Source organism: Agelaius tricolor, unplaced genomic scaffold (assembly GCF_023055355.1).
Source record: "Agelaius tricolor isolate 1412-34295 unplaced genomic scaffold, bAgeTri1.0.p SCAF_86, whole genome shotgun sequence".
Classification (NCBI taxonomy): Eukaryota; Metazoa; Chordata; class Aves; order Passeriformes; family Icteridae; genus Agelaius; species Agelaius tricolor.
The window spans coordinates 65,621-82,195 of record NW_027269346.1 but is presented as its reverse complement, the minus strand read 5'-3'; the positions used below and the strand labels follow the sequence as shown (position 1 = coordinate 82,195).

Here is a 16,575-nt window from a genome sequence, read left to right as displayed (position 1 = left end):
AGGCTCCAGGCTAGGTGAAGAGGAAAAGGAGACGGATTCTGCAGAGGGTTTAATCCAGAATTTATTCCAGAGTCACATTTGTCTGAATCTTGGTAACAGCTCCACAGAATCCTGACCACATGGTCTCCGTGTCTTTTAAGCTCAGGGGCAGGGGGAGGGAAGGCACAGGTGAGCCACCAGCCAGGTGGGAGGGGGGGAAGGCCCAGGGGACAATGACACTTGGACAGGCCAATGACCTCAGGGCTGAGGGGCATCTTTTGAACTTTTGCCAAACACACGAGGCCCTGCTGGAATGATAAGATTGACTGACAGCACTTAGCAAGGAGGCAAGGGGGAGGGGAAGGGAGAAGGTATTGCCACACCTGGGAAACTACTGGGATAGCTGAAACAGGAAATGGCATCACACTGCAACAAGGACAGATTCATTCCTGATTCCTGAGCCCTATTCCAGCCAAACCCTCCCCACATTCCTTGTCCCTGACTGCAAGCAAGTATAAGATGTATCAGTACCTTGCTGTTTAACTGCTGAATTCTGAGCTCTTTCTGGTGCAGTTCTTTCAGACTGTCACTTAGCTGGGCCTGGAGGTGTTTCATCTCTGCTTCTAGGCTTGAAAAGTCCCCTTTCAGGACTTCTGGAGAAATCTGCCAAGGAAAGAACAATGGAAAATATATTGCTGATGTGACAACTCGCTCTTGTGTTTCTCCTCTCTTTTCAGTATTCCAAGGTCAAACATAACATTATTACTAGACCTGGAACTTGATCTGCTCAGGCAAAAGAGCAAATGGGGAATAAACAGAAATATCCTAAAAGCCATCTGAAAATACAAACAGTCAGGAAAGATCACCAAACTTGCACATATGATGGGTCCTGCTCAAAAGTTGTCTTAAAGCTGTTTGCAACACAGGAAGAAAAAAAAAGGCACATGAATGAGAAAAGAAAAAACAAACAAAACCCTAAAGTAATGTCCACACTGATCTAATCAACAAAGACCAGAAGGCCAGCACTGAAGAATCCTCCTGGAAAGCATCACATGAACATTGTTCAAGCTTTTGCTTTGCACATATGCATGGGTGTATCAAGGGATAAAGAAGATTTGCTGCCCCCTCCACTGACATAAACCACTGGGACACTCCAGACATGGGTGGGAGAGTTCTGTCATGGCTCTGATGCACTGCATTGTGCATGCAGCCTTCCCTACACAAACAAAATACCAAACACATTCCACTCCACTTTTAGGACTGTATACAGGGGGAATAAGAGAGAAGGTGCAGTGTTCAAGCCTCAGCCTCTCTGGACTTGAACCAGGATTGTAGATCCCTGTTACAGTAAAAACAGCAAGAAAAATTCAATGGAAAACTTAAAAATGAAGATCTGACATTAAAATGTTAACTAAGACAGAAAATCTTAGATTCAAAGACAGTGCAAGAGGGCAATTCTAAACCAGCCAGAATACACACCTGAGAAGTTCCATGCTGCTCCAAAGGACCCAAGGTGCCTAGGAAGCCCTGTCTCTTTTACCCTCTTTCTTGAAACACTGGAAACCAGGAATTTAATGAAGAGCACTTAAGGATATGCCATAATTTCTACAACTTCCAGTGATGCAAGTTAGACTCTTGGTATTATCTTTGGAGGCCTCACAACCACATCCAATGTTGCAGTCTGCAGGAGCTGGGTACAGGCAACACATCCTCTTCTGGTTGAGTTTCAAGCTTCACATTTCCAGTAAAGAATCTGTATCTTTCCACCCACCTTGCTTTGGTGCTGTTCCTCTACGGCTTGAGCCTTGCTGAAGGGCAGCCTCATTTCCTGTGTGATCCTTTGTAAATGGCTCAGCTCCCTGTCCTTCTCTGCAATGGCCATCAGGTACTGCTCCTTCATGCTGCTGCTCTGCTTTTCCCAAGAGTTCTTCTCCTGTCTGCCCAGCATAAACAAGGGAAGTTACAAGGAAGTTGCCAGTATGACTTAGGATGACCAGGTAGCCAGCTAAGAATGAGCCAAGGGTGATTCAAGCACCACCTCTTGCTGGACACGAAGTTTTATAACCAAGCCAAGCCAAAACAACACACTTAAGTACAGGAACCTTAAAAGCAGGTTTAAGGAAGTTTTCTGTATTTGGTTGAACCCTTTGGATTGTTCCATGCTGTCCTAGGGCGACTTTTTCACACTTTCTGTGTTTCTGAACATTGTTTTGATCTCACTCTATGGAGTTTTGTCAAGGAAGTCACTGGCAATGCCACTTGTCCCCATAATAATTTCTCTGCACCAGACCCACAGTGCCACACCAACCTGAGGCCATCACTTCATGTACAGTGTAAAAGCTGCACAGGAAATAAACCTCCTGTTCTTTTGTCGGGATAAATAAAATTTGTAAGATGCTTCAAACTTTATGAGATCTGCAGTGTTAATTTGAGGGTCAGAGTGGGGGTAGGGGGGAGAGAGAGAACTACAAGTTTTTATATCACTCTGGACAAAGATAAGCCATAGACGTTTCCACAAAGAAAATCCCACCCTTTTCATTCCAGCCTCAGGCATTCTTAAATGGATCTCTGAAATATCTGAAAGCATTTCCCCCTGTTTTCAGAACAGAGCATATTTGTCTGACTAGTTTTAGTCCAGTTGGAGAAGACAATTTACTAGACTTGAATTACAGAGTTAAAAAGAACAAACTAGAAGACATAGAGCAAGTGAAAGATAGGATTAGACAGCCATACAAAATTAGTATGCTCTAAACTATGCTATCAGTGGGATAATAAAGGGTGTTCAGCAGCAGCCTGGAATGAAGAGTACTGTGATCATATACATAAATTCCAATACAAGAAACAGCCTCAGTTTCCTCTCCAACAGATGATACTAACCACCGCTGGATGAAGGAAATAAAACAAAAACATCCCTGATCTATTTCACACAGGCATTGACCTCCAAGCTGCTGGGCTGTAATTCTGAGGCAGAAGCTGGGTGAGGGAATCCCAGGTCCTCTCCTGGCCAGGGCAGGGTGCTCAGTGTCACCTGTGCCAGGTGAGGTTCTCAGCATTCCCTCCACCTCTGCCCACAACCGCCCTTTGAGAGAAACAAACACATCGGCAACCTCGCCAAGGCAGGAAGCAGACAGACAGCTCACCTGAGCTGCTGGAGCTCCTGCTGGTACACAGCTCCTTCCTGCCTCAGCTGCTCTTGCAGACGAAGCTGTTTGTCTGCCTCTTGCTCCCACTGCTGCAGCTGTGCCTTTAGGCGAGAATTCTCAGCAGCTTCCACCCCAACAAGGATGTATTGCTGCTGCAGATTCTCCAGCTCTCTTACCTGGGATTAAAGAGAAACATCATTATGTGACAGCTGAGCAAACATCAGATTTATTACTTAGAACTGTTTAAGAGCTTTTCTTACTGTGGTATCTGGAGGGAGAAAAGGGTGACATTCAGATGATAGAGGAACTAAAAACGGAATCAAATACAGCAGTGTACTAAAAACTGCTCAGAAAAAAGCCCTCAGACAATTCAACTGGTAATGAGGGCAGTGTGTTTTGAGCCCTCCCATGAAGATGTGAAATACACTAACAAAAAGACTCCAGACTACAATAATAATTATCTTACTCAGAGGAAAACTAAGTGACCCAGAAGGAGCTGGTTAAGCATAACTCCTGAAGTTGGTATTTACTGTAAACCAGGAAACTGATAAGTGAAATCCTTTTGGCTCTCCAATTCCAGTCAGGCTATAATCAGAAATAAGTTGTTGTTACACATGCATCACTGCAATTGTTTTTGAAGACAAGAAGACATGGCTGACTCTGGAGACAGGACAGTGCTCAGTGAGTGGCAGTGGGACATGACTGTCAGAGTTTGTCTCCTGACCAGCAAGGAGAACTCTGGAAGTTGCTGGGCTGCACTGTGCCAGAGACCATACAAACACAGACACATCCAGTGTGCAGGCAAGAATGTCAGAAGGAATCTGCAATGTCTTGTATCTGCTTTGAAAGTCAGATGCCAAGAGGAGGAGAAAACTCAAGCCTTTGTTCTAGTCTCTTAGAAATCTAAGGCAAATCAAATGAGCTGACACAGATGTGAACTATGCAGGTTAATAGGGACCTTATTCCCATGATTTCATATTTTAAACCAAGCTAACAGAGAAACCACCCTTGGAAGTTAACAATGGAATCACAGCCTCCCTGCCAGAGAAAATAATACAGATGGTCCATACCAGATTCATGGGGTCTGATGGAGCATGCCCACAAATGCTAAGGTCATCGGGCGGCAACTCCATTACCTTTGAAAGGTCATGGTGACCCAAGAGGTTCCTGAAGACTGGAAGAAAGCAAATGTCATCCCTACCTACAAGAAGGGCAAGAAAGGAGAATTGTGAACCTGTAGTCTGGTCAGCCTCATCTCCATCCCCGGGAAAGTGAGGGAGAAACTAATTCTGGAAACTGTTTCCAGATACATGAAAAAACAGGTTGGCCAGAGAAGCTGTGGAATGTTTACTTATTGAGATATTAAAAATGCAACAGGACATTGTACAAGCAGCCTATTCCAGCAAGCCTTGTTTGTGCAGGAGGGTTGGACTAGAAGATCTCTAGAAGATCTCCAGAAGACCCTTTGAATCTCAACTATTCTGTGATTCCATGAAGATGCAGCCTGATCTATGCATCACATTGCAATTACCAGACATAAGAGTGCTGAATTTTAAGACTTGAAGACCCAAACCTCCTCTGGTGCTTAAAATAAGAGCAGGAAGAGAGAACATGGACTTACTACTCTGTCTCTGTCACTCTGCAAGGAGGCCAGTGCCTTCTTCAGACTCTGCACTTCCAAAGCAGTGGCGGAAATGGTCCCTTCTGCTTGTTGTTTCACTTCTTCGATCTTACGCGTTTTGTCCAACTCATTCAGCAGACGGTCTCGGTCATTCTGCAGGCTTGCCATAGCCTTGGAGAAAGATTTGACTTGGTTGGAAGAGCCTTCCAATTCCAAAGACAAGTGGAGAAGCTCATCATCTTTAGCTCTGAGCTGCTGATTAAGTTCCTCAATCTGGGCCAAGAGACCTCTTTCATCAATAGCCTTCTGCAGTTCTGTCAGCTCAGACCTGACCATATCTCGGTCCCTGACAGTGGAACGTTGCTCCTCTTGTAGCTGACCCATCTGTTTCTGAAGAGTCTGCACTAGACTCTTTTGTTCCTCTAAGTCTGTAGAATATTTCTGTTTCAAAAGATGAAGCTCTTCATTGGCCTGGTCTCGGCTATCCTGAAGAGAGCTCATGGACCTCCCAAAAGACTGAATTTGAGCTCTGAGATCTTTGTTTTCATCTGTGACTTCAAGCAATTTCTGTTCCATTTCCATCAAGTCCCGTGCCAACTCTGCTACTCTCTCTTCAGCTGTCTCGGTTTCGTTCCTCATTATCCCTGCGTCGTGATGCAGGTGCTTCAGTTCCTTCCGAAGCCTGTCCTCAGCTTCTCCCACTCTCTTGGCTGCATCCCTCTGAACACAGTCTAGATCCCCCTCAAGTTCTCTTATTCTTTTCTGGGAGAGGGAAAGCTCATGATTCAGTTGCTGTACCTCTTTCTCTCGAGCCTTCAGTTCTGCCTGACACTCCACGATGGGACTCCCCTCATGTAATGCTGCCATCTCACTCTGCACCCGCGACAGAGAGGACCTAAGAGTGTCAATCTCTTGAGACATACTGGCTTTATCCTCTCTTAAGGCTTCCATGCACTTCCTGAGGTCATCCTGAGTACGCTCAGACTCTTTCAGCTGTGTTTCTATGGTTGCCTTCTCATTTTCCAGAGTTTGGATCCGCTGAAGCTGTGTTTTGAGAAGTTGCTTCTGTTGGGAGTCTTTTATTGAAATCACTTGGTTAAGGTCTTCTCTGTAGCGCACCAACTCTGCATTCAGCTTGGCATTCTCAGAGTTGAGGTCATCCATCTGGCCATGGAAACTTCTAATTTCTTCCTTGAGCTTGTTGTTTTCAGCAGCAGCCTCTTGAATTAGCTGGTCTTTTTCCAAGATTATACCAAGATGGCGTTCCTCGAGCTGCTTGTAGTCCCTCAGGATGCGGTCTCGGTCGTCCTGCAGAGATGACATGGACTTGGTGAAGGAGTCCAGTTGTGCCTTCTGCTGCTTACTTTCTTCTCTGCTTATCTTCATCTTTTCAGTGAGATGATTGATTTGGTCAAGAAATTTGTTCTTCTCATTTTCCAAGGCTTTTTTATTGTCTTCCTCCTTACTTAGCCTGCACTCCAACTCTTTCATCTCTTCAGAATGTTGCTGCTGTAATTCAGCTAGAGCAGCCACTACTGCTTCTTCTTTGGCAGACAGCAAACTCATGATCTTTTGATCTTTGGCACTAATTTCTTCATGCAGCTTATTTGTTAGGTCCTTGGAAGCCTGCAGGTCAGCTTCAAGCTGCTCACAGTTGAGTTTAAAATTCTGGATACTCATCTCTTGTTGCTTGATCACAGTCCCCAGCTCTTCCCTGGCCAGCTCACATTTGGTGAAGGAATTCTGTAAGTCAGCAAGCTGGTCTCTTAGGCTGCTGATTTCTGACTCCAGCTCCTGCTGTTCATTCTGAGACTTGCTGTACAGTTCCTGAGACCCTTCAAGCTGAGTCAAAAGCTCTTTTTTTTCCTCCTGCAACATTTCACATGTCTTTTGATGATGCTGAATCTCCTTCCTGAAATCAACCTCCCAGTCTTTCTTGTTGCATTCCAGCCTGAAAAGAAAAGATTAAGTTGGTCAAAAATCCACAAAGTATCTCAGTATCTAAAGCCACACTAATTCTGTTCTTATACTAATTTAGAAAAGCCACAGAATTTGTTTTAATTAAAGAAAGCAAGCTAGAAATATATCTCAATGTAAAATTCAAGATATCTTTTAAAGTTCTGAGTGTACTACTGCCTTAAAGGGGTGGTGGCAGGGGAATATATTCTTTTAAAGTTGTTCATGTCAATACTGAAAAAAGTGTTCACTTAAACACTGGATGTTATCACCCCCTGTCATTACATTACTTCTCTCAATTACTTCTCTCGTCCATTGTAGCTAACAATAAAAACAACTCCATGCCACCCCACAATGAAATTGCTGTTCTGGCACCTTTAATGGCCATTTAATGCTTCATCATACAAAGATACAGCATATATAAAAAAACATTTTACTCATTTTAGAATGGTTCGGTTTTGAATTTTGGAAATACACAGCTGTATACACATTTTGATAGGTTTCCATAGCTCCATCTTCCCCACAAAATTTATTTTGGGACTAAACTGGAATTACATATCCCAATGCTCTCTTGACTTCTCAGTGCAAAAACTCGGTGCAAAAGAAACTCTTTAATTAATCTGAAATTTGAAATCCTCTGGAGAGTAATCAGATGGTGAGTGCTTGCCACAGAGAACAGATTTAACACAGGTATCCTAAGGACGTGAAGAAGGACTATTGTAGAGTGATCACCTCATGTCCTTGTGCAGATAACAAATGCAAAGTAACCTCTTCCTGACAAAGCTCCCCTGACACAGCTTATTTACCTGGATATTTGAGTCTGGAGTTCCTCCACATGCATGGTCATTTGTTTCACCTGGTCCTGTAGCACAGTACAAGCTTCCTCTTTCCAACGTATTTCTTCTTCCTTCTTTTGAATAGTTTCAGTGAATTTCTTCTCCCATGTTTTTGATTCATCTATCACTCTATCCCTATCATCCTGAAGAGAAGACATGCTCCTGGTGAAGGCTGCAAGCTGGGCGAGTGTTTTGTTTAGATTGCCTTCCAGTTGCTTGGCTTCTTGATCCTTTGTCTTCAAGGAGTCCTGCAGATCACCAACTGTTGTTTCCATATGGTCCTTCTCTCTCTGCAATGTTGCCAGCTTTGCTTCCATGTTTTTGATCTCCTTTGAGTGTTTGTCTTTTTCCTTTTCCAGTCTTCTCTCAAAGTCCTCATCCTTTTTCTTCATTTGAATTTTAATTTGCTCTTTGTTTGCTTGTAACTCTTCCTTCACTTTGATACTCTCAGCTAAAACCCTTGCTGCCTCACTCTGAGTGTCATCCAACACTACTCTGCAGCGAGCAAGCTCTGCCTGGGCTTTCTTTGTGTCTTCAACTGCTTTAGCTGAAGTTTCTTTGGCTGCTTCTACCTCTTTCTGAGTCTCACTCTGCAGAAATTCCAGAGCTTTAACAGTTCTTTCTAAACTACTGTTCTTTTCCTGGCTTTTGATACAGTCCTTCTGCAGCTGCTTAATCTCCTGCTGTTTCTGTTTCAGCAGTTCTTGAAGCTCCTTTATATGTGTGCTGCTTTCTCCTCTCCAGTTGCATTTTAGCTTTCCTACAAATTCCTTTTGCTGTTCTGAACTTGCTTCGCTTTTCTTCTTTGCCATCTGACTTTTCTCCTCCTCCAGTTCGTGCATCATTCTCTGCAAAGTCTGAAGCTCATGTTTCAGTTGATCATTTTTGATTTGGAAGTCTGTTGCATCTTGCTGATAGTTTCCAATACTTCCATTAAGTTCTGCCAGCTGATTCATGAGCCTTTCTTCCAAGTCATCCTTTTCAGCCTCTAGAGCATCCTTCAGTGCTGTCATTCTGAGGAGGTCGTCTCTGGCTTCTTGGACCTTCTGCTCCATCTTTGCTACCGTAGCCTGCAAATCATTCACTTCATGGACTTTCTCTCCCATTTGGTGCTCCAAAGCCCTTTTCTCACCTGCTAAAGTCTCAACACACCTGCGGATGTCACCCAGCTGTTGCTCTGAAGCCCTTCTATTATCTTCCATCTCTGTGATTCGCTTGGTGAGCTCAGCTATTTGCTGTCTGAAGAGACCAGGATCCTCACAAGGTCTCTCACTTTCAAGTGCCTCTTGTTCCAGCTCTGCAGCACGAGGCTCTGGTCGAAAAGATACGTCCATTTGATTTTCAGACTCTTCCGCTGGTGATGGTGTGGCAACTGCCTTATCAGTTTCTTCCTCCGCTGTCTGCTGGGCAACACACCTGTCTACAAGTTCTCTGCTTTCCTTCAGCTTAGACTCTGTTACCTGCAAAAGGCACTTCAAGTCCACAATCTCTTGATTCAGAGACTCCTTTTCAGCCATTACTGTCTCAAGCTGAGTAGAAAGAGACTGGCACTCCCTCCTAGAGCACTCCAGGTCTTCTCTCAGGCTAGTGTTTGTAAAGCTCTCTCCAGTCCTGTGCAGCTCTCCATTTGTAAAATGCATCTCTGCTCTAAGCTTCTCATTCTCCTCCTCTAGTTCCAGGATCTTTTGTTGCTTTGATTTTGCAAATTTCCTCATTTTCTCCTTCATTTCATCAATTTTCTGTTCAGCTTCTTGTAGCTGCTTATCTGTTTCCTGTTTTTTTGCTTCAGCCCCTTTTAGCTGAATGAAAATTTCCTGCTTTTCCTGCCTAACAGTTTCCAACACACGCTGAATTCGCTCAGCCTCATTACTCACATTCTCATATGACTGCAGCAGAGTTTCATATTCTCCCTGAAGCTCCTTGTATTTCTCCTGCCACTCAGAACTCTCAGTGGCTTGAAAGCTCTTCAACGATTCCACCTCCTTCTCCAGCTTCTCCTTCTCTAGAACAACTCTATCCAGAGTAAGTGTAAGGTTTTTACAGCATCCATCAAGATTCTGATTTTCTCCAAGTAGTTTATCAATTTCTGCAGTAATTTTTTCTCGCTCTCCAGTGAGGCAAGCTAACTTTTCTGTTAAGGTATCTGTTTCTTTAACATGGCCACATATTTGGCTTTCCATATTTGTCAGCTTGACAGAAAGACTGTCAATAGTAATTTTAGCATTAGCCAGCTCTTCTTTTAGAGATTTGCTCTCCTTTAGCGCCTCTTTTCTAGAGATAAGTGCTGCTTGCAACTTTCTCTGCATTTGATTCTTCTGCTTAGCTGCTTCTGCATTGTCCTCTTGCTTCTCCTGAATTTCAAGCATCTCTGTTTGTAGTCGCTTGTTTTGTTCCTCGTGCACCTGAGCCTGAGCCTCCAACTGACTACACAGTCTTTGGACCGATTCCTCTTTTTCCAGCAACCGTGCCTGCACGTTATTGAGAGTGTCACTTTTCTCCTTTAACTGCTGGCTAAGGAATTCAATTTCTTCATCCTTTTGGTGCACAAGAATTTTCAAGTCTTCCAGACTGGCCGCTCCAGAAATTTTTCCTTGATTCTCCTCCAGTTCTGTCTGAAGACTTGCTCCCTTAGCTTCAGCTTGGTCGGAGGTTCTCTTCAGCCCTTCTATCTCTACAAACAACTGCGCTATGTGCTGTTGCAAATCAAAGATTAATTCTGATTTGTGAGCAAGCTCCCTTTGCATATGGCTGACACTACATTCCAATTTCTCTTTCTCCATCTGCAATTTGTCAAGGTGTTTTTTCCACTCTTCCTCAGAAATATCTGCAACTTGTACAAGCTTGTTAATTGTTGTATCTTCTGCTTCTATGCATGAAGAATCCAACCCACCTTGACTCCTAAAAATACTCTCTGTTGATCCTTTCTGCTCTTGGAGCTGTCTGAGCTGAGCCTGGATACTGTCTTTCTCTTTGCTTTGCTGATCAAATTGTTCTTGCAGGATGTTGTAATCATCTTTTTGCTGTTTCAATTGTTCTCTGTGATGCCTGTCTTTTTCTTGAGCCTTTTTTATAGTGTCTTTGCGAGATATGAGAGCTTCTTGAAGTTTTTTTTGAAGTTGTTCTTTTTCTTGTTCAAGAACTGAAATCTTTTCTTCAAGTGCAGACTTTTGTTTTTCTTCCAGATTTGTACCTGCTGAACTATGTTTCTCATTTTCTTCATCATCTTCTGGGCTTTCGTTGGTTTCAGTTACTTTGTCAGGAATTGTCTGATGCTCCATGATTTCATCTTTAACTGAAGCAGTGTTTGCCTTATCTTGCAAGCTTTGCCTCATTTCCTCAATCACTGCCTGCAGTCGTGCTTCAGTAGTTTCTTTTTCCTTCCGGATGCTCTGCAGCTCAGATTCCTTTTCAGAAAGCAGCTGAATTAGATAGTCCTCACGGGGCTGGTTTTCAAGACCCATTTCTTTGCTGATCATGCTTCTCATGTCTTCCTCCCCTGCAGCTGCCTGAGCCACTGAGGTTTCTGATTTTTGTTCTCTACTCAGTTGTTCTAATTCATTCTCCAATCTGGTTACCTTCTTCAGAAGCTCCTTCCTGTTCACAAATACTGCTTGCAGCTTCCGCTTTACTTGCTCATTTTCTTTTCTCAGAAGTTCAACTTGATTTACTAATTCCTCATTTTCTTTACCCACTGCTTCTGTCTCATTCTGCTGCTTGGATACCCCACACTTCAGACATGTATCTTTTGCTCCTATGTTCTGTTCTTTTTCTTCCTGGGATTTTAATAACAGACTTGTCTGCTCCTTAAGACTCTTCAGCTCATTTCCTAGAGCAAATTTCTCTTCATTCAGCTGGACCATTTTCTCAGACATGCTGACACTGATCTCTGCCATCTGTCGGTCCTTTTCCTGCAAGGCTTGTTGCAGGTTCTCTATAGACCTGGTGTGCTCAGCAACAAGCTGTTCCAGGCTTGCTGCCTCGTGTCCCTTTAAGGTTAACTTGTGGGAAAGCTCTTCCATCTCTGCTGTATTCTTCCTCAAAAGTTGTCCTAGATCAAGTACTTCACATTCCTTTGTCTCAACCTGGCTTCTCAGATCCTTTAATTGTATGTCCTGGTCAGAAAGCTGAAGTTGTGCTTCATCCAAGTCCTTTTGCAAAGCTTCAATTTTTATATCCTTGGATTTAAATTCATTTTTAAGGCTCTGGATTTGCTCTCTTAGAAGGCTGCTTTGACTGTCAGACAGTCTCTGCTTTTCTGAAAGAGCCAGCTCTTCCTCCAGTTGCTTCACTTGCTCCTTCAGTTCTGTTATGGTAGAAAGTTCTTTGGCCTGACACAAGAGCTGATCTTGTTCATCAGTCAAAACACAAAATGTACTGTCAGGATCCTCTGTTTTTTTCCTGTATTCCTCAGCCAACTGGTTTAGCCTATTTATTTCTGCACATTTTTCTCCTAGTTCTTTCCTAAAGGATTCTTCTGATTTCTGCAGAATTATTTGCAGTTCTGTAATTTGGTTTTGTAACTTGATCAGCTCTTGAGACTGAGAGGTGCCAGGGCTTCCCTGAGGCTCATCTTGGAAGCTGATTCCATTTTCCTGAAGAAAGCCAATTTTCTGCATTTCTGTTTCTTTCAGTAATAAGACACTCTGTGTATCTGAAGCCTTCTGCTCCTCCCTCTCCAGACACTCTATCTGTGAATTCTCTTCCAGCTCGTTAGCTTCTGTTTGGCTGCCTGCAGAAGTTTGGGCACTGGGGCCCTTGAGCTGGCTTTTCAGAAAAGTTATTTCTTCTTGGGCTTCTTTCAGTTCCAGCAGCAAAACTGACAGCTCCTTCTGTTTCTCTGCAGCAATATAGTCTAGAATTCCAGGTGGACAACTTTCCTCAGTAAACTGCTTGCTTCTATTGGTAAAGCCATCTGTTCTTGCCTAAAAGAAAATAATAGGCATAATTTTTCTTTTGAATCCTGTGAAAGGGCCACTTCTGGAAGTATCTGCTTTCCATGCTCTGTAACTGTCTCAAGCTGGCTTCTGCAATAAATGGCAGCCCTGCTAATAACAGGGGACTCTGTCTTGGCAGTGGGGGTGCACTCGGTGACCTCCAGAGGTCCCTTCCAACCCCAAATATTCTGTGATTCTGTGACTCCCCAGGTCACTTCTGCTAATTTCAGTTTCTGAAGTTGCAGCATGAAAGATTCTGGCTGCAGGATCAGACCATAACAACAACTTCCTATTCCCTTTTCCCCCTTCTCTCCTGATTGCAAGTAGTCTAACTCTGAACTGGTTAAGTTCTCCTGTGATTCTAACAAGCCCTCTAGTGTACTTAACCACTCACATTTTCATGCCATCCTATTCATAGCCTCTGAGTAAGGAGGTTTTTGTCCCCTGTTCAATCTGTGCATTTAACATGGCAAAGAAGCAGGATAGAAACCCATATTCCAATCTGTGTCCATGCCCAAAGTGAAAGCACTAGACAAAGCACCTGCAACAAAGTGCTTGGCTTTTTCCAAATTACTATTTTTAAGTTTCTTACCATCCCCCAACCAGATTACAAAAGAAAAGCACTCAAAATCCTCCCCAGACAGCTTGGATCAGCAGCCCACCAATAAGTCAATGTGCTGCACTGTAAAGACTTGGAGGGCAGAAACAGTTTATGGGGAACCATTAAAGGAGACCTGCTCTTAAAAAGCCTGCTGTCATAATGAAACAACCACTTCAAGTCACAGGAGATTAAAAAGAGACAACTCTTTGAGGCTTCTAAACTAAATTAAAGTTTTTGTATCTGGAAATGCATACAATACTGAGACCAAAAGGGTTTTGGACTACGTTTGTACCTCAGAGAGCACGGAAGTGTCACCAAAAGGCTTTTGCATTTCAGAATTCACCAGCTCTCCTGGCACACCTAGTGAGAAAAGGAACACTTGTCACCATCAGTGCAACAATTTGCAGGTAAAGTCAGTAGGTAGAGTGAAGGGACAAAAAATGGGCCCAGAGCCTCTATAGAAGGTGAGAAAAGACCAAAAAAAAAAAAAAAAGAAAAAAAAAGAAAAAAAGGCAGCAAACCAAGCACAGAAGAAAACAACCCAGAGTTTGAGTCTATGCAGCGCACAGACATCCTGTTTTGGTTTAACTCCAACCAGTAATTCAGACACTGCAGCTGCAGCATGGCTCTGTGCAATCCCCTGTGCTTGCTGTATCACCTGCACACAGCACTCCTGACCCCTGAAGAAGGATGAAGAGCAAAGAGACAAGAGAACCAAGTAACAGATTGGTTTTGACTGCTTTTTTTTTTCCATGTGGGATGTGGCATGGAATTCCAGACACAAAAAGACATTTACTGGCTTGCAGAGAAACACACAGTTCTTAATTTTATCTTAATTGTCTTCTGTGCCTTACACATCAATCTTTGCATCTACAAAACACTCCTTCAAACCCTTCTCTCTTTCTAACTTTAGCAACCACGTTTTTCTTCTCTCTGGTATATCCTACCCATCCCACATTAGAATGTTCTTGTCTACGTCACGTAAATATTTTCTGCCTTCTGTAAATTATAATCTTTAGATTCTGACCTCAGAGCACCTCCTTCTAAATAAGCTTCAAATTTGTCCCTGAAACTCCTCAAATTTTCACCATTTTCTTGTCACATGCCTTATTCTGTGTCCTCACCTGTAGAAGAAGAGCAGTCTACATAAGAGGCTGGAGCTTCCACAGTCCACAGGTCTTGCAATTTTGCCTCAGCACCAATATTCTTATTCTGTGGGATGAAGAAAAAACACTGAGCTTTGAGCCAGGATCCTGGTATGAGGAGACAGCTCTCTTAGTTGTCTACTGCTCTGCCAGCTCTAAGTAAAACCTGTCAGAGTTTGGACACAACTCTGAAGCCTAATGAAAATAAATAAATAAACAAATAAATAATGAAAAAGAGATTGATTTTGATGTTAAGCAATTGACTAAGACATATCTCAGCAGATCAACAGATCAATGGATGCAATGACCTAAACAACTTCCTTTCCACCTTGAGATGGTTTCTCTTCCATCTTGACTCCCTCAAAGGCACTAACCACAGTATCATAACCTTTCACTGACCACCCAGGCAGAGAAGGTGAGAAGTCACATGTCTACGCCTCACTGCTCCAGCAGATAAAGAACCTGGAGCTCTCCCAATAAAGTTATGCTAGGCTCTACCACACAAACAAACCAATAACCCCACAAGAACCTTTTCACTGTTAGATGCCTTAACCTGGGTTTGGGTTACTATATTACTTGGCCTAAAGCCATGGGTCAGGTGCACAAATGGTAGGAATAGCTGTCCAAGTATAAAACTTAGATGTAAGCTATTTAGCTGGACTCTTTTTATAATGAAGACATTGAAATGGACAATCCCAGGGTTGTTTTCATTGACCCATTTTCAACATTTACCTTGTTGCAGGTGAGTCATATGCTAAGGAACATGTTTTTTCCACTGTCTACAGAGGGGCAGTAGAAAACAGTTCAAATGCTTATATGTGCCTTTGAAAAGCCTGCGTGTGTGGGTGTGTGTGCATTCCCACTGATCTACCAGCTCACAGCTTGCAGGCACTTGGAAGGTGGATGAATGACTCAAAATGCTTCTCCGGTTCCAAATACCAACTTTGACCTTACTACTTCACAGTAATAAACAAACCCTCTGATAGAGAGGAATGTATTAGATAAAACACAGCATTAATCTTTCCCCCGTGGACAGGATGGGCCAGCAGAGCAGGCTGCAGAGAGCCAGACCTTGCTCTAACTAACAACCAGTTTCACAGCAAATCCTCAGTACAGACACACAGAGACTGTCATCTCCCTCCCAATGCTGAACAGAAGGCCAAGCAGCAGGTTCCTAACCCTGCATTCTGCCCAACAACAGCCTGACTGCACTAGCACCTGCAGCAGGACACGGCACAGCAGCACAAGGACAGTGCCCACCTGTCCCCACTGATGGAGCAGCACAAGGACAGTGCCCACCTGTCCCTACTCATGGAGCAGCACAAGGACAGTGCCCACCTGTCCCATTCATGGAGCAGCACAAGGACAGTGCCCACCTGTCCCCACTGATGGAGCAGCACAAGAACAGTGCCCACCTGTCCCATTCATGGAGCAGCACAAGGACAGTGCCCACCTGTCCCTACTCATGGAGCAGCACAAGGACAGTGCCCACCTGTCCCCACTGATGGAGCAGCACAAGGACAGTGCCCACCTGTCCCCACTGATGGAGCAGCACAAGGACAGTGCCCACCTGTCCCCACTGATGGAGCAGCACAAGGACAGTGCCCACCTGTCCCCACTGATGGAGCAGCATGAGGAGAGTGCCCACCTGTCCCCACTCAGAGCAGCACGAGAACAGTGCCCACCTGTCCCCACTCATGGAGCAGCACAAGGACAGTGCCCACCTGTCCCCACTCACAGAGCACACAGCTCCCCAGGCAGTCAGCCAGGTGCCCATTAGGGCAGGGGAATGGTTTGAAAGGCATCTTATATAATGACAGCCGAGCCTTTGGAATTTTATTTCCAGAGACCCATAGTTCTGCTGAAAAACTAACTCACAACAGGTAGAAAATAGCACAAATGTGCTATTATTAACTATTATTCAACAAATAGTCAAAATAGCACAAATGTGGACCGGATGGATGAAGGACACAAGAAATGCACACAGCTGGCAAAGGGAAACACAGTCTGTTACTAACACAGTACAAGCTGTATTTGGAAGCTATTTCTGTCTTTCACCATTAATCCAGTTAATAATAACCTTCAAAGAGGATTGGTACAAAAGACCATGACAGCTTAGCTGTTTTAAGGCCAGTCCTTGACCTATTTTATTTCAGCTGCTTTATCATTACCTGTTCTGCATCTTCTGTGACCATCACAGCTTCCTGCTGAGACTCCCGGAGAACAAGTTGCAAATGTGGTATTTCTGAAACGTTCAAACACAAAAAATGTCTTTGAAACTTAAGACTTTGCTTTAGACAGCAACAGAATATTCTTCCAGGAGCTTTTGACAAAGGACACATGGCTGTTAATAACACTTA

General features: G+C 43.7%; 1 protein-coding gene across 4 annotated transcripts in view; it reads right to left on the bottom strand.

The window, feature by feature from the left end:
• Positions 1–16,575, bottom strand: part of GOLGB1 (golgin B1) — a 41,677-nt gene that overhangs the window by 6,174 nt on the left and 18,928 nt on the right. For all 4 annotated transcript variants that reach the window (XM_071418477.1, XM_071418479.1, XM_071418478.1 and 1 more), the window contains 8 exons: positions 16,387–16,460; positions 14,195–14,282; positions 13,363–13,430; positions 7,506–12,457; positions 4,744–6,694; positions 3,120–3,298; positions 1,751–1,916; positions 511–642 (listed from right to left, as the gene is read on the bottom strand). In XM_071418477.1, the coding sequence (XP_071274578.1) occupies positions 511–642; positions 1,751–1,916; positions 3,120–3,298; positions 4,744–6,694; positions 7,506–12,457; positions 13,363–13,430; positions 14,195–14,282; positions 16,387–16,460 (7,610 nt within the window). The remainder of the gene's footprint in view (positions 1–510; positions 643–1,750; positions 1,917–3,119; positions 3,299–4,743; positions 6,695–7,505; positions 12,458–13,362; positions 13,431–14,194; positions 14,283–16,386; positions 16,461–16,575) is intronic.